The following is a 17922-nucleotide window of genomic DNA, read 5'->3' on the forward strand; positions in this document are numbered from 1 at the left end:
CAAAATCTAGGTGCAATGCCATTTGCATGAGTCAGTTCAACTCGTGCTTGGAATTTATAAAATGGTGTACACATGTTTTTACAAAAGGAAAATTTAAGTTGAAAAATTAGAAAAGAACAGAGATGCCGGACAGTAGCAAACATGTTTCTGTTCCTTTAAAGGATTTTAGTACTTTCAGCCTCTTCTAATGATTGTTTCTCCAGCAAATAACACTTGAACCTGCTTACTATTTACTATGCCGAACTACCTTAAAATCTCAGCCATCACCTTCTGCAGACTACTCACACAGTCAGAACCCTGCGGATGCGTCTCAATTTTCACACATTCCTTTGGACTCTCACTGAATGAACCCCACTAACGCCCAAAGGGTTGACATACTTTTCAGAGTCAAAAATGTGCTTACCCTCGTCTCCAAGACACTTTCTGCCAGTTCAGCTGACACTGGATCTCAGCAAACTCCCTGACCCTCATGAGTATCCATGCCTATATTTTCCTCTACCACAACTCCCACCATCTAAAGCTTAAACCCAGCACAATCCCTATCTCCAACACTTCCTTAGCGTAGCTCTGCTAAATAAAACATTCCTGCATCTAGTTCGATGAGAGACAGATAGGTGTTAGTGCACGCAGACTACCTAGAGCACCTTATCGGGTGGGACAAAACAAAAAGCAAGCACATACACTGATGGAAAGAGGAGTGGGAATTTACATCATCTCTGTCCACAGAACAGCAACAGGTACATGCATCACACTACGATGGCCACTGATGCCATAACCTGTAAAATTTAAACTACAGCTGATAGAAGTACATTTGAGATGCCTGGCACTTTCATTTTTAAATGTACAATCAAAAATGTAATGCAAATAATTATTTTGGTAGAGAGAAGCAAAGAATTTGACAATAATGAAGTGCCTAAAGGAAGTAAAAAGAATCGCTACTCGCTCAGCTTGAGAAACTCGCAGTTATAATGACTTTACCTCATTGACGAAGGTGCGGACATCGAAGAAGGAGATGAAGGAGCCATACTCGACGGACGTCATGCACACAGACAGTGTTAAATTGTCGGAGCTAAGTGCCAGGTGATGCACTGGAAACTTCATGGGGATCAACGTACCAGGAGGGGCGGCCGCTATAAAGAGAGGATTGGAGAGAGAATTTACAGCTCCATGAACAAGGAGTGATTCCATTGGTCACTGTAACCAGCAAAAATAATTTACAGGAACAAGGTATAACTTTGTGCTTACAGAGATCAGTTTCCATGATCCTAAACTCAAAACATTTGCCTGTAACCTCCGATAGCCTGTCACACATCCAAATTGGTCACATTTAATGATTGGTGTCTCTAGTCCTTAAAATACACTGGTACAAGCTTGAAGATAAATGAACATGATAGGTACAAAAAAAGAGAAAAGCTTGTTTAACATTTAAACTTTAGTGAAATATACATCTCAACCATAACCTATAAGAGCTGTTCCTCCTTTACAGAATCTCTCATCACAAGAGCAGAAGTTGATTTTTGTCTTGACAACTGTGCACTGGTGGATGTCAACTAACTTTTTTGCATCTTAATCCTGCAAAACTTAAGATCGTATTGGTCCCTCCTTCCTCCTCCAGGTGGGATCCCTCTTTGTGGCTGTAAATTATGCACCCTCTACTCAACCGCTCTGAAAGTCTGTAATCTATGCACCCATAAGGACGATTCTTTATCTTTGGATGTTTGTGCGTTTAAAGTCGGACAAATCCAATTTCTATAGCTTCCTGTGCAAGAAATGATACAGCTTTACATTTAATCAAATATTCACATCCCAGTGATGAATGTGTCGGTTCAGTCTAGTTTGGACGACTCTAAAGTAATTTTTCTTGCTTCTCCGGGAAAGGTGGTCATTCGCCTTAGATTTTTCAAAATGCTGCAGCTCGCCTGGTTACAAATACCTTAAGATGCTCTCATCTTCCCATGAGCTGAGCTTGCTGCACTGTCTGTCAAACCCAGGACTCTTTTCAAAGCAATGACTGTTGAACACAAGGCAGCCTATGCCACCAAGCAGACCTTTTTAGCCACAACAAAGTAACCTACATTGCCATGTTCGGAGTATTAGAACTGTCAATTGCCACCTTCTTGATGTGTTCCCCAAAGGCAGTACTGCTTCGTTCGAGGACTGCCAGGCAGTGGAATAGTAGTCCTCAGGCACTAAATCGTGAATCAAGTCCGTCTTGTTTTAGACATCTTGAAAAGACTTGGCATTTTAACAATGAACCACTGCATGCTACACTAGCTTGAGTGCACGCTGCGCTCTTTAAATACTTATAATAGCGTTTAAGAACCTATACAATGCACATGAACAGCTGACGCTCTGGCCTCAGTGCAATAAGGATACCCTTCTCTACCCATAGAACCTCCACTAACACTTTAAACGCCAACAGCTCTTGCACCAGTGCTAGTCTCATTTATTTATTTATAAAGTTTTATATGGCGCAAACTTGAGCCCGAAGGATATAAGAGCGCTTTACAATTTGAGGCAGACTCGAGTACATTCTTGTATAAAAATGGTATGGGAAACTGGAGAAAGTAGTGGAACAGAAATTAAGGTCAATCGGATAGATGCTTCCCAACGTGCAGAGTGAAAGGACTTTCAAATGAACATGAAATCACATTTCTACACACAATTATACAGGCAAAGTTTCCACATGTAAAAGCAGTTGCTTGTTTTGATTACCCTGTAAAGCAGTGACTGTCTAAGATTTCTAGGATCACTCAGGCAGTTTAGCGAATTCCCATAAATCTGGAATTTGCTGCAGACGTAGGAGTAAATATATGGTACAAAAAAGTTTGAAATGGCTGGAAATGTCACTTGTATGTCAGGTAAGGTACCAGTATAAAGCATGCAGATGCATCCCATGGCTCGTCAGCCAAATGATTCCTGGAGATTAGGAGTGGGCGTCACACTGCCAGCAAGTCAGCACTAGTTCCCAGACTGCAGCCTGGTAAATGAAATTCATAGTGTTTGGTCGAAAATGTATGGTAGAATTGCCTGCCTGGGAACGTCTGAGAATCAGACAATCATTGTACGATTCTATACCTAAAAGGTGGCACTTTCACATTTTTGTTAATGGGATTAATCACCATGCACAAAACTTTAGGGCTAAAGGTTCAATTTTCAAAGTATACAACAGTGTGGGGATTTTAAGTATTGCAGGAAGCATTTCTCATGGCATGCATATTATAATATTCTGATTTAAAAGAGAAAGTGACATTGTGTGGGTATGCACTGGAGCACGCTCAAACGGTCTGCTATTGCACAGCCTAATACTTAAAATGGAAACCAAACACTGGGTTGATGTGGTCATAGACAAGCCCGCCCTACCCCACTCTAACAGACATGGATTGAAGAAGAGGGGCACTCAGCCCACACTGGTTTCCTGTTAGGTTCATATCGGCGCCAACAAAGCTTTCCAGCGAGAGAGGCCAAGGCACCCGCAGTGATGGTTTGTTGAAAAGTTAAAGAGCAACAACTGGGGTATGCAGCCAGTCCCAATGCACAAAAATGAAAGTGACTCATGAGGAAGACGTGGTATAAAGTACATTTCAGTCCATAAACATTACAGGGCCAAAATGTTTAGAGATGCTCTATTTTAAAATGACTTCCAAACCGGTCACATCTGCCTTGCTGCTGTTATATGCACAGCAAGAACCGACTGTGTACTTACTTTTTTGAACATTTCATTTGTTTTTAAAAGTTTAGTTGTCCCCAGAAAGCAACTGCTGGTATTTTAAGAATATAGCTAGGTGATAGTTCGCACTAACTGCCATGAACACTAAAGTGAAAAACCATGTCACAGGCATGCACCTCTAAGCCACACAAAAGGTACTGTAGTAGGTGCAATCTACTTGTGACACAGGGAATAAAGTGTGGGACTTGTTCTTTCAGCTCACTAGAGAAATTATCTTTTTCCGGAGAGCAAGCAGCTTCATTTCAGGGTCACTTTATTTTGGTGGTAGAACAAAGATAGCACAGTGGTCAATGTTGTAAGTAAACTACCAGGTTTTAGTATCAATAATTCTGAATGTAATTTGAAGGCAAGAGGAAAAGTGCCCTCAGGCAGGAGTTACTCCCAGCTACTGTGACACAAACTCATATTTAAACTGCTATACAGTCTTTGAGCACTTTCAACAATTAAACAACCACTGCTCTATTTAAACCTCTCAGTAGCATTAACTTTATTCAGACCCGCCAGGATATCGCGAAATCGGCGCTTTTTAAAAAATGCCGCGATTTTTACAAAAATGCCCGCGAAATCGGCATTTTTTGTAGAAATCGCGGCATTTTTCGCTATATCCTGGGGGGTCTGCTTTATGTGGCTATCGCCTGTGAATTGGGCTAGCAGCCAAGATACTCAGCAGCATTGGAGAGGCATAGCGGGGTGGCAACCCTCACACCTCCGGCCCTTGATGACCTGTTAAGAGGTGCTTCGAAGGTGACTGAGAGGAGGGGGGGGGGGCAGTACTGACACCTCCAGCCCTTGCTGACCTGTTAAGAGGCGCTGCGAAGGTGACAGAGGGAGGGGCTGCAGGCTCAGGAGCAGCGACATCTATTCACATGCAAACAGCCCTGAATGCATCATGTCTCTGCTATTTGGAAGGGGCTCGCACATTTAATTTCTACCCAGGGCCCCAAACATCCGAGACTCGGCCAGATTACACCCCTGATTACACCGAGGCAGCACGTAGTTCTCTTCACAGAGCGTAATTAATGTCACTAAATTGTAAGCAAACCTCGGTTCTTCAACATGCAGTCTATAATGTAAGAAAATAAAGAAATGGCACAATCGCACCCACACTGATTAACAAAGTATGGTGGACAATCAGTTCAATCAGTTCTCTTAGAGTATCTCCTGTAAGTACTGTACATCACAGTGGGGGATGGCATTTTGGACAGAGAGCCTGTCTTCTCGTTGTCTTTTGCAGGAGGTGGCGAGGAGCCCAAGATGATACTAGAATACTGCATGCCCACCCCTGTGCCCACCCTGGTGGATCCTGTTCCCTCTCCTGTGATGGCTCCTGCCCTCCCCTCAGTGATGGCTCCTGTCCCCCCATGTGGTGGCTCCAGTCCATCCCCCGCCTGTGATGGCTCCTGTCCCCCCATGTTGTGGCTCCAGTCCACCTACACCTGTGATGGCTCTTGTCCCCCCCTGTGGTGGATCCTGTCTCCGCCCTGGGTGGCTTCTGTCCCAGTCCTGGAACGGCCCCTGCAGCGAGGGTGAAGTTCTTGATGGGCCTCTTCTCAAAAGGGCTCAGCTCAAGATTAATATGGAAAGGTCGGTGAGTAAGTAAGTGAAGGGATGGGTGAATGGCTGGATGAATTAGTGAAAGGGTGAATGGATGAATGAAAGATTGAATAAATGGATAATGAGAGAGGATGGATGGATTGATGAGAGGGGACGGATGGAGAGAAAATGTAAATAGCTGGATGTATGGGTGGAAGGGTAGCTGGATGATGGATGAGGGGAAAGATGGATGAGGGGAAGGTTTCAGTTTCATAAAACTTTTATTCGATTATCAAATTGTATAATCATAAAAAGTACATACAAAAGAAAAAACTTTTCAGAGCATAAATGAGTTTTAAAAATAAGCCGAAATACAAAAAAACATACTAAGAATAAATTTGCAGTTTTTGTATGCTTCTAATTAGTTTTGAACATTTTGACGTATTGTTATGACTGCTTTAAGAAAAGTCACTATAAGTTTAGCTTCATGGGGCGTGTTCAGAGACTGCAAAAAGAGAAATGCGGAATAGCATAGTCTATGGCCACTGGATCGGAGAAGTGGAATAATTCACGTTTTTCGTGGAAGTTTGTAATATTTACAAAATAAAACAACGTGGATCGTTGACTGTTGGGAAATTCCATCACATGGACAGTTCATCAGATTGCGGGACCAGTTTTGAGTTTCCGGAAATGAAACTAAACGGAAAAAAATGTTAAAACGAAGTCTTGTTAATAAAATGTTTTCGTGGTTTGATAAGAAGTACGTCAAATATGCTTGTATGCCTTTGCAAGATTGTTGTGCACAGATTTTTTCGTTAGATGGTTTTAAGATCTCAGCTTGATTCCGTAACTCCCTCAGGTGACCCAGACACATTGATTTTAATTGTTTCCTGGAAATGTCTTCTATCGAAGCAGGATCTTCGAAGTAAGACTCATGGTCCAGGTCTTTGAAGAAGTTCCATATGTAGGTCAGCCAAGGAATTTTAAGCCAGTTTGTCAGGGCTAAGCAGTCTGTAATAAGGGAGCGAGTTAGATGGCATTCAGGGTTAGTCCATATTCGATGCCACAGTAAGATTGGTTGGCAGCGAATAGTGTCAACAATATATTCCATACCAAGCTCACAATGAGAGGCTAGTATCGAGGAACTTTGAGGGAGGGCTAAAATATATTTAATAAAGCCATTCTCCGTTACTTGTAGTTGGTCTATGCGTCCATAACCCCAAACGCCAGCTCCATAGATAGCCACACTATGGCACTTTGCGTAGTATATGGTCAGAAGTTCGGGTGGAGCTGGTTTCCCCAGTTTCCTCGAGAAAGAAATCAATGCCGATGTTGCCCGACGAAAGTGAAGGTTTCTGGCTTCTATTGCCTTGCGCCAGTTCACCGCATCATCCACTACGATTCCCAGGTAGGGGTAGACTGAGGTTTTTTCCAGCTTCATTTTATCTACCATTATTGGTCTAGGGTTTTTAACCCTAGGACCAATGTGCATTGTGAAAGTTTTCTTTATGTTTATTTTGAGGCCGAGTAAGTCCATAAATGTGGCATATTTGTTAATTTGTATCTGGAGATGGTTCAGAGTCCGTGCTAAAATAACTGAATCATCAGCATATAGCAATGTGGGTATCGGGCGGTGGTTTATCTGGGGTAAGTCCTGGCTCCCTTCCAACATAGCCTGCTCAAGCCCATTTGTGTAAAGGTTGAACAGGAAGGGAGCCAGTACACATCCCTGTCTTACTCCCTTCGTTATTTGAAATGAGCGGGACAGCTCACCACTGGTACCAAATCTTACTCGCCCTGCGGCGTTAGAATAGAGTTCACGTAGGAGGGCTATTAATGGGGGGGGTCCACTCCAAAGTCACTAAGTATTTGCCAGAGTTTTGCATGTTGGACGCAGTCGAATGCCGCACTTAGGTCGACATAGACAAGGAAGATGTTACCTCCTTTGGCGCCAACATATTTCCCTGCCAAAAGGACAAGATTAAGGGCCTGTTCCACAGTCCCAAGCCCCTTCTGGAAGCCGTATTGTAGGTCGGTTATGATGTTGTTCTCCCGGGCCCAAGATTGTAAACGGTCCAGGAGTACTCGACCCGCGATCTTACCCATGGAGTCCAGAAGGGAGATTGGTCTGTAGCAAGCTGGGTCGTTGCGGTCGCCTTTTTTAAAGATGGGTAAAAGGATTGATGTCGACCATGACTGGAAAAGCCCAACCGAGGTTACAGCTGACATGACCCGAGTGATTAGCTGTGACCAAAAGTCTACGTTGTGGAGGAAAATGTCCATTGGAACTCCATCGGGGCCAGGGGCCTTGCCAGATTTGGATGCCCTAATTGCTTTGATAACTTCACTGAGGTGGAAATGAATATTTATCAGGTAGATGTTGTTTCCCGATAAATAGACCTCATTTGTTACTGAACCGTTAACTACTGCAGAGTCCGGAGGTGGGCCAAAGATTTTTGAGAAATGGGTAATCCAATCTTCTTCGGTTACTGCCACATCTAGGTGTTGGGTTTCCGTGCTGTTGGCCAGGAATGGAGATCTTATGACTTGCCAGAATAAAGTGCTGTCCTTTCTTAGGGTGCTGTCGTGCAGTTGTGACCAAAGTTCTTTTTTGATTTGTTTTTTACGTTCCCGTCTGGCAGAATTATATGCTTTTCTTGAGTTGGAAATTTCCTGGGGGTCTCTCGTGGGTCTGTGTAAGGCTTCTTTAAGAGTTGAAAGTGCCTTCCGACAAGCGGTGTCAAACCATCTCGTGGTAGGGGGCTTGTTGTTCTTTTTTTGCTTGACAAATAATTCATTCCTTATTGTTTCTTGGATGCTTTGGAAACTGACGATTTTTTGAGGTGACGTCTCCAAGGACATGCATTCAGATATCCAGTGTTTGGATTTTTCGAGGACCCTCTGCGTCATCTCTTCCGGGTCGATCTTAGCCCATTTAACCGTATAGCCGTTCAGTTTATTCATGGCGAGTGATTGCTGGTTTAAAAGGCTCGGCTTTGCAGAGTGGCCGTTTACCAGTTTGATGGGGATTCTTTTTTTTTTTTTTGGTGTAAAACTTTTATTGACAGTCATCATCCAAGTAACAGCAGTACATTTATACAATAAGCATGACGTGAGGTAAAAGAACATCATGTACTTTTACACAGCTATTCAGCCGACAACCCTCCGGTCCGGCAGCGCATGGTGAGGATGATATGGCAAATCTTCAGGATGCATTTGTCGGAGCCATGAAGTCTTACTTTTTAAGTCCATTTTTGTTTTGTTCCTTTGTATGAAAACAGAAACCAAACCAAACGTAGTGGCTCATGTGTAGTGAATAGACATAAAGCAATATGGAAAAAGAGTTACTAGCAGAACACGCCGACCCCCAACACCCAGGCCATACCCCTTCACCCCCAAGCACAGTATGAACTGAATTCTTAACAACAAGGTTACATTTCTAATCCCACCCCATGGCACCCTACAGGTTAATCAATCATTTCCTCCTCATCATCTGAGTCTTCGTCTTCGTTCTCCTGCAGCGGGTCGCACAGGTCCCCTCTGTACCTATTCCACGCCTCCCATACCTTATTCCATTTCTTTGGGTTCGCTCTGAGTTTATAGACAGTTCTTTCAGTTAGCATCAATTTGTCCATGGTCTTGCACCATAACGCCAAAGTAGGTATCTCCGCCACCCCCCATCTCTGCGCCACATCGCGCTTAGCCACCATTGTACCAATTGTAACCCACTGCTGTTGTCTGAGGTTAAGATCAGTGCCCTCCCATATATTCAGGAGACAGAGGCGTGGCTCCGGTGTGAGGGAGGTATCAAGGGCCTGTGAGATTGTGCGCATGACCTGTTGCCAATACCTGGCGATGAGAGGGCAACCCCACAGCGTATGTAACAATGTGCCGTCCTCCCCACATCCCCTGAGACAGGGAGGGGAATCAGCCCTGTGTATTTTATGTAGGGTGGTCCTTGTATAGTACACTCTGTGCAGCACTTTTAACTGTATGAGCCTGAACCTAGCCGACACCCCAGCCTCCCTTGGAGACGCCATAGCAGCATTCCAGTCCGTCTCATCCATAGCTCCCAACTCATCCTCCCACTTTTCTCGCAGTTTCTGTAGGGGGTCTGGAAGATTATTCATCAGTTTGCGGTATGTGAGTGAGGTGGCCCGTGATTGTAAAAAATCCGTAAGAAGCCGGTCTTCCAGGGGTGAGGACTCCGGGACCGTAGTCCCTGGTTCCAACACCGCCAGGAGAGCGTGCCTGATTTGGATGTATCTGTATGTTTCAGTGGGGCCTAGGGCATATTGCTGTTGAAGTTGCTCGAAGGGAATCACCCCTGCGGACGACCAGAGATCCCCCACCGTAGAAATGCCTATATTATCCCACTGGGTGAACCCCTTACTGGTCCTGAGGCAGCCCATTTTCTTGGTATCCCAAAGCGGGGTAAGCTTCGTGATGATCCCCTTCCATTGTAGCCTAGTGAGCGCCTTGTACCATAAGGTGACTGTATGTTTAGTAGGGCCAATCAGGTCTTTGAGGAGACTCTGGTTGTATAAGGGGGCCAGCAGAGTTTGCGTTCCCAGTTGGGCCCTGTCAGCCAGGTATGCCGGGTCATCGTGCGATGCATGGAGCCACTGGTTGAGTACCTTGAGTTGAGATGCCCAGTAGTAGAGCTGCACATTCGGTAGTGCTATCCCCCCATCGTACCAACCGCGGTTAAGTTTGAGGTGAGCTATTCTCGGAGGACGCTCACCCCACAGCAAGGTGGTGATAACTGCGGTGATTCTATGAAAGTAGGAGGGCGGGATTACATCTGGGGTATTTTCCAAAACGTACAGGAGGCGCGGAAGCGCCATCATTTTAAACAGGGCAGCGCGGCCCAGGAGCGTGAGTGGCAGGGATGACCAATGTCGTACGTCTGCCTTTAGACGGAGGAGCGGGGGAGCCAAGTTCCGGTCGTAGAATACGGCCGTATCGTTTGTGACATGGATGCCCAAGTACTTGAAGGAGACATCGGTCAACACTAAAGGACAGTGTTCAGGGAGGACTGGCCAAGGGCCCTTCAGAACATAAAGGACCGATTTCGTCCAGTTGATCGTATAGCCGGAGGCCGAGCCGTGTTTATCGCAGAGTGCCAGTAGTATCGGAACACTCGATTCGGGGGCAGATAAGTAGACCAACATATCATCGGCATACAATGATATTCTATCTTCCCAGGCCTCCGTCCATCTAATACCCTTCAATAGTGGCGTCTTTCTGATAACAATCGCGAGAGGTTCAAGGACCAGTGCGAATAATAACGGGGATAGGGGGCAGCCCTGGCGAGTCCCACGCGCTAAAGGAATCGCTCGTGAGATGTGGCCATCGGCCGCCACGTGGGCTACTGGGTCCGTGTAGAGTAGTCGGACCCATGATAGAAACTTCGGTCCGAAGCCCATCCGAGTCAGAACTGCGAACAGGTATTGCCACTCTACCATGTCAAAAGCCATTCTGGCGTCCAGTGACAAAATGGCCGCCGGTTCTTTCAGGGAATGTGCTCGTGCCAGTGCGCCGTGCACTCTACGGAGATTTAGCGCTGTACTCCTGTGTGGCATAAAGCCGGATTGGTCAGGGTGGATCAACTGGGAGAGATATGGAGTCAGCCTACTAGCAATCAATTTCGCTAGGATCTTCGCCTCTGCATTAATGAGCGAGATCGGGCGATAAGACGTACAGTCCTCTGGAGGTCTGCCAGGTTTTGGGATAGCTACTATCGTCGCCAAGCGTTGGTCCAAAGGCAGTGTTCCGGTCTCACGGCAGTTCTCAAACATGGCCAGCATTGGCGGGCCCAGTGTGTCTGACATCGTTTGAAACCATTCGATTGGTATCCCATTGGGGCCCAACGCTCTGCCTGTATGCAGTGCACCTGTCGCCATACGGAGCTCCTCTACCGTGAGGTCTGCTTCCAGCTCGGTCATAGCCTCCGGTGATAATATCTCTAATTCTACATCTTGGAGTGCTAATTCTGCCGCCTCTGCCGTGACCACCACCTCTGGAGTGTATACCCCTTGGAAATGGTCTGCTAAGAGGTCGACAATTTTAGGAGGGTGCGTGTGACACGTCCCTTCTCGGTCCCGCAACTGCAGAATGTGCCTGCCTCCGTCCCGTTTCTTGTCCAACCAGGCCAGCAATTTGTTGGCTTTATCGCCCACATCATAAACTCTGCATGCAGTCGACTCTATATGCTCTAACACCCGTCGACGGAGAAAGTCGTCATGTCTTTGCTGACAAAGGGTCAGCGCGTGTCGAGTGTCTTCTGTCGGTGCGGTCATATGAGTTACGTTAGCCTGTTCTAACTGCAGTTCCAGCTCTACCAGTTCTTGTTTTTGTTTACGTCTATGATCGGTTATAGTCGCGATTGCCTGGCCCCTCAATACTGTCTTGTACGCCTCCCATAGTATCGTCGGTGAGGACACCGAGCCGGAGTTCTCCTGGAAGTAATGCAGGGTGGCGGTTTTGAGGGATTTTCGGATCGGAGGGATTTTAAGATAACCGGGGTAAATGGGATAGAGTCGTTTGCGAGCCATGGTTATGCAGGACAGTGTAGCGATCAAGGGGGAATGGTCTGATATACCCCGTGGCGCAATCTGTACATCGGCAAAAGTGAGTCTGCCACCCCCCAATGTGAGAAAATAGTCAATGCGAGACAGGCAGTCATGAGTAGATGAATAGTAGGAATAGTGGCGATCAGTAGGGTGAAGCTGTCTCCAAATGTCGACCAGACCCTGTGCCTCCAAGAAGTCCCCAAATTTCGTTGGGCCAGTGGGGAGGGAGCGAACCGGAAACCTGTCCATGTCAGTATTGGCCAGTGCATTGAAGTCTCCGCCCACCAGCAGGTCCCCCTCCGGGAGTTCCAGAAGAAATTTGCCCAGGTCCGGGAGTGCCGATGAGTGTAGCGCTGGTGGGATGTACACAGACACCACATTAATGGGCACGCCCTCCCACTGACCACACACTCCCGCGTAGCGGCCATGTTTGTCCGCTTTCGTGGAGTGATGTATGAAGCGTGATGTTCTTTTCACCCAAACACCCGTCCCCCGGGACCCTGAAGTGAAGTCCGAATGTACTACCATGCGATAACCTCTCCTATCCAGAGCTTTGGTGGCTGCCCCCACTAAGTGCGATTCCTGAAGGAGGGCGATGTCGCAATTCAGTCTCTTAATACATTGTAGGACCAGTACCCTCTTCACTTTATCTCCTAACCCCCGAACATTCCACGACATTACCTGTAGCGGTGGCACAGACCCCACCCCAGTGTCAGGCGTTACGGTAGTAGGTCGTGAGAGATCCGCCATTTTGTAATCATGCGTGCAAGTTGGTGTCCCATGGGGTAGAACGGAGCCATAGTGATCAAAGAATTTCCCATCCCTGTGCAATTATTCACACGTTCGTGCCATAGCAGTGTTAGAGGATCAGAGGCGACACCCCCGGTGCCAGGAATACGGTCATATGTGACTACTAGCATTTTCAAAATGATGAATAGAGCCAAACAATTCAAACAAGCAAACCAACCTAACCCCCCCCGTTCCCAAAACCCCCACCCACCCTGCTTCCCTGCTACACGGACTTCAAACTGCCCGCCACCCCAATTTAGCAGAGTGCTTAAACCCATCCCAAAGAAAACACACAGTTACTTGCTCGTTGGGGGTGAGGAGCACTCCGGAATTAGAGACCCCTCGTACCCTCCACGGAGGCCCTCGGCCCAGTGTTCAGCGGTTCCAGCCACAGTCCCAAACATCAATGTCTCGTATACGTGCTCATGGGTCCACCTCCTGATTTAGGTCAGCATCGTACCTTACCGGTGAGCTTCTGCCACTGTTCGTGCCAGCGTCCCCAACATCGTTACGTTCAGGTTGATGTGAGCCGTTCTTAGTCCGGCCAGGGCGGCGAGAGTGGGAGGCAGGGCGCCAGCCATCCAGCCAGTCTCGTGCAGTTCCAGGGTCGTCAAAAAACCAGGTTCTGTTCTCCGCCACCACCCGGAGCCTGGCTGGGAAGATCATGGAGTAAGGGAGTTCACGTTTTCTAAGTTCCTTTTTGACATCCAAGAAGGTTTTTCGCCGCCTGGCCACCTCCGCCGTGTAATCCGGGAAAAACGCCACCGGTGAGTTGAGGATTTTCACCGGTGGTGAGACTCGTGCCGCCTGGAGGATGACGTCCCGGTCGCGGTAGTTAAACAGTCTTGCTAGGATCGGCCTAGGCGAGGCCCCTGGTTTAGGCTGACCCCCCGGAACCCTGTGTGCCCGCTCCACCGAAAAGAAGGCCGACAGGCCTTTAGGTTGAAGATGAGTTTTAATGAGGTCCTCCACATACAAATCCATCGCTCTCACACCTTCAGTCTCTGGAACGCCAAGAATGCGCACATTGTTCCGCCTGGAACGGCCCTCCTGATCGTCGAGTTTATCTTTAAGGAGCTTGTTTTCCGCCATGACCGCTTCCATGGCCGTCTGCAATTCCGAGACATCCTCCACCAGCGATTTCGTGACAAGCTCTAGCGAGCCTACTTTTTCGGCCATCTTGTGGAAGTCCGCTCGGATAAGGGTGATTTCGGCCGAGATAGAGCCCACCGTCGTTTGGACCTGCGAGAGTGCCTTCATAACGTCATCCAACGTCGCCTTCTTCGTCCCCGCAGGCTCGCCTGGTTTTACGGGGGGATTCTTCCCATCCGCCGGAGGGGAAGCGGTTCTATCGTTTGTGAATCGGTCAATACGAGTCTGGGTTGTACCTCCTTTCACACCTTTCCCGGCCATTGTTCGGTCACGGAGAGAATACAGTTCGTCGGTTCGGTGGGATATCAAGAGAAATCACCGTCACGGTGCAGTCCTCAGTTTAATGTGAAGAGGGCTTCCGTTGCAATGAGGGAGACGCCCCGATGGTCCCCGCAGGGCAGACTGCAGGACAAAGTTCGGATGGTTGTCTTGATAATCTACGGTCACCCTTCCTACGAACCTCCGCTGGGTATAGCAAGCAGTTTGTTTCTGGGCAGGGCCGTCGCTGGATGCGGTCCTCCAACACCGACCACTTCCTGTCTGCAGTAGCCGAGCGGGCTGCACTTCCGGTCGGCCTCAGTCGCCACTAGAGTGCCCGGAGGTGGGCCTGTGTTCCGGTCGGATCAGCACTCGACGATAACTCCGTCGTCCAATTCACGATTTCCGTCCGGGAGCCTGCCGCCGGTTCCGCCCGGTAAGAATTAGTCACAGATTATAGTGCGGATAGATGGAGAGGCCGCTTCCCTGCCGGAGCTAGTCCTCTATGCTGCCGCCATGTTCGGCCGCCAGCCACGCCCCCGATGGTGATTCTTACACTGAGTGGTTAGTGATCACTCGTTGCGTTGGACCCAGTTTCAAAGTTTGCTAATTGCCCTTTAAGTGAGTGGGAGGCTATTATGTAGTCTATAGTTGTTGAATAGCCTCTTCCGTGGAAGGTTGGTAGAAATTCCTGCTGCGGGTCTACTAGTTCATTCACAAAATCCAAATCTAAGGAAAATATAATGTCATTCAGTTTACTTCCACATGTCGAGTGCACAAAGTGGGGTATGGGGCTGCCAAGTTCGTTTTGCAGCCCACAAATTTCTCTTTTATGATTTGGGCACAGAGGGAGATTAAAGTCACCGCCCCAGATTAGATGTATTGTAGATTTGACGTTATCACTTTGCATTGTTGTTAGGAATGTGGCAATCTCTACTAAATTTAACCAACAGTCCGAGGTTCCTGGGTTGTTATAATAATTGGTAAAAATATAAGTGTTACCATTAGTGGTGATTATCTGCATAATTTGGTATGTTGGAGACTCTTTTAACAATTTCGATCTAAAGGGAAGAGTATTGGCGACATAGATCATAAGCCCCCCCTTTGGTCTGCCCATGTTTCCCTGCACTGCTAGCGTGAAGAAAGTTTTATATCCCATTAGATGTATTGGGGTTGTGCACCATGTTTCTTGTAGGCAGAGTATCTGGTGTTCCCTGGCTGTGTCAAGCCATAATTCTGATGTTATTTTTGAAGACAGACCTGCGACGTTCCAGTATATAATGGAAAAACTCAGATTGGTAGGTTCAGGGGGTACGTGAGTGAGAGGTATTTCCATCGGGGTGCTCACTATCGGGGTGTCTGTTGAATACTCTATCTGCGTCTGGGAGGAATTGATGGGATCTCTTAAAGTTTTTGATTGGTGAGAATATGAGTCGAGCCCAGTCCCAGAGGGGTCAGTGGATATGATATGCATGACATTAGTAAAGTTGCAGGAGACATCAGTGATAGTCTCTGATTTTTGATTTGCGTAGATAAGGAGAACAGGCTTAGGTGACACTCGCTGCTGGTTTGGATTTAATGGTGGGTTTGTAATATTGGTGTTTTTGCTCTTTGATTCAGACCAGAACGGTCAATCGACCATCTCTAGGCAGTCGAAGCGATTTTGTGTTGGAAAGCCCTGCCAACCTTCGTATGATTGGTAGGGTCTGTCCTGCCAGTACTGCCTTGGCCAATCTCTAGATATGTTTCTGCTTCCGTGGTCATAGGTATACCCCACCTGGTTCCACTGATCACTTTGGGGCTGGTGCCAGTTCCAGGTTGGGTTAAAATGGTGTTGTTTCGTTGGAGGATAAAAGAAAGAAAGATGACATGCATCAATTCCACCTTTTTTCTCCAGCGAGGGCCAAGCGCAAATATAATCCACAGTGGAAGGGTCTCTGCACATTACGATGATGCAGTCACCGCGGGTCGATTTTGGTGCTTTACCAACCCATACTACCCTGCGGACTGTGGAGATCCCACCAGAAAGATGGGGTTCTAATGGCCTGTTGATACTTAGCCATTGCATGACCTTATTTTTGAGTGACCAGGCATGACCTTATTTTTGAGTGACCAGGCAGTTTCTGGTGTATCTTCTGTTAATTCGGGTACACCAGTGAGTACGATTGTGTATGGCGTGGCCTCTGGGGGCAGGTGGACTGGACGCCTGGGTCCTGGTATTTTTATTGAGGTCTTTTTGGGTGACAGCTGGGGTGGGACCGTTGGTTTAGATGGTAAAGGTGTTGACTTTTTAAAGGAATGAGTTGCATTTGGATTTCCTGTTGCGGCCCCTGTGGTGCCTGGGATTACCGGGCCTATGTTAGGTGTATGTTGATTCGACACCACAGTAGTACTGTTGTGCTCGGGGCGTTGCACTTTGCTGATTATGCTTTGAAACATTTTGTTTTGGATTTTGTAGGGGTGGGATAGTAGGGGTTGGTTGTTTTGTTACTTTGGGTGGCTGTGGTTGGAGAAATGTTTGAGGGCTGAATGACATTTCGCTGCCCTTTTTTTACAGGAGGTTCCTGATACTTAATTGTATAGGTTTCAAATGCTGAACCAAGAGGTCTTTAGTTGCAGTTAATATTTGTGAGGTGGTTTTACATGTTCTGCAGGGGTTATCTGTAACCTCGTTAGGGGTAATAGGAAGCAAAAGGTTGGTTTCTAGAGGGAGTGCTGTAATTAGTTGCACAGATTGTGTTGTATGATTTAGTGGTTCCCTCCCCGGTTCCGTCTCATGACCCGGGAAAGAAGCCGTAACTACTGCAATGTCATTGGGGTTTGTACTACCTAGTTTTGGAATGGCTCCTTCTCTTTCTCCTCGAAGGTAAGTATCTAATTTGGTGTGGGATCCTTCGAATGTTTGACAGGCTACTAGATCAGGAGTTGCCTCTAAGTTATCTGAAGTTGATGATAAGTCAGACTCGAGTTGGGTTACAGATAGATCAACTGTGGACGGGACTGAATTGATGTCGAGAGCAGTCACAGTCACGGGAAGAGAAGAGTTTGGGAAGGTTTGGTGAATGGGAGAAATTGCGGTTGCTAGGGTGCCCAAAGACGATCGTTTTGCATTCATGAGGTCCAGTGACACTCTTTTTTCAAGAAGAGAGATACTCTGGTTGATTACCTCATGTGTCCGTGAGATAAATGGATCGATCGGTCCGGTTATTTGAGCTACCTCTTGGGCATTCTTGGATTTGGTCTTGGCGTTACTTCTGGTTTTAGTAGGCATGGTACAAGTATGCTGTAGGAAAGTAGGCTCTGAGATGAGTTGATAGCGGTTGCAACCAAAGCCAAAAGGGGGTGGCCCGGTCCGGTCTCTACCGGGCACTAACGGGCAACAACGGGCCCGCCCTTGGCCCGGGCTTTGCCCGGGCTGCGACCCGCGCGCGTCCCGCGTTGCGTGGTATGCTCTCACTTAAAATGCTGTTAGGTCAGAGGGGGCGTGACACTGGGAGGGGGCGCGGCTCACTCGGGAAGAGGACCAGCTGTTGGTGTTGCTTGCTGGTCCTCGCAGTCCCGGGGCCGCGCCTCTCACCTCCTCTGCGGCCTCGCTGACACACGACTCCTCACGCTGGTAACTGTAGAGCCTGGAAAGGGCTGGGGAACAAGTAAGCTGCTCCTGCAGCGCCGGACAAAGTTCGAAGTTGAAAACCTCTGAGCGAGCGGCTCCCGCGAAGCGGGGGCCTCGAGAGGTGAAAAGCGCTTGGCTGGGGGCGGGGCACTGGGAGGGGGCGCGGCTCACTCGGGAAGAGGACCAGCTGTTGGTGTTGCTTGCTGGTCCTCGCAGTCCCGGGTCCGCGCCTCTCACCTCCTCTGCGGCCTCGCTGACACACGACTCCTCAC

General features: G+C 47.7%; 1 protein-coding gene across 4 annotated transcripts in view; it reads right to left on the minus strand.

Annotated features, from left to right (window-relative positions):
* Positions 1-17922, minus strand: part of NUP214 (nucleoporin 214) — a 438399-nt gene that overhangs the window by 376332 nt on the left and 44145 nt on the right. For all 4 annotated transcript variants that reach the window (XM_086924798.1, XM_086924800.1, XM_086924799.1 and 1 more), the window contains exon 3: positions 979-1130. In XM_086924798.1, coding sequence (XP_086780924.1) covers positions 979-1130 — 152 coding nt within the window. The remainder of the gene's footprint in view (positions 1-978; positions 1131-17922) is intronic.

Source organism: Lissotriton vulgaris, chromosome 5 (assembly GCF_964263255.1).
Source record: "Lissotriton vulgaris chromosome 5, aLisVul1.2, whole genome shotgun sequence".
NCBI lineage: Eukaryota > Metazoa > Chordata > Amphibia > Caudata > Salamandridae > Lissotriton > Lissotriton vulgaris.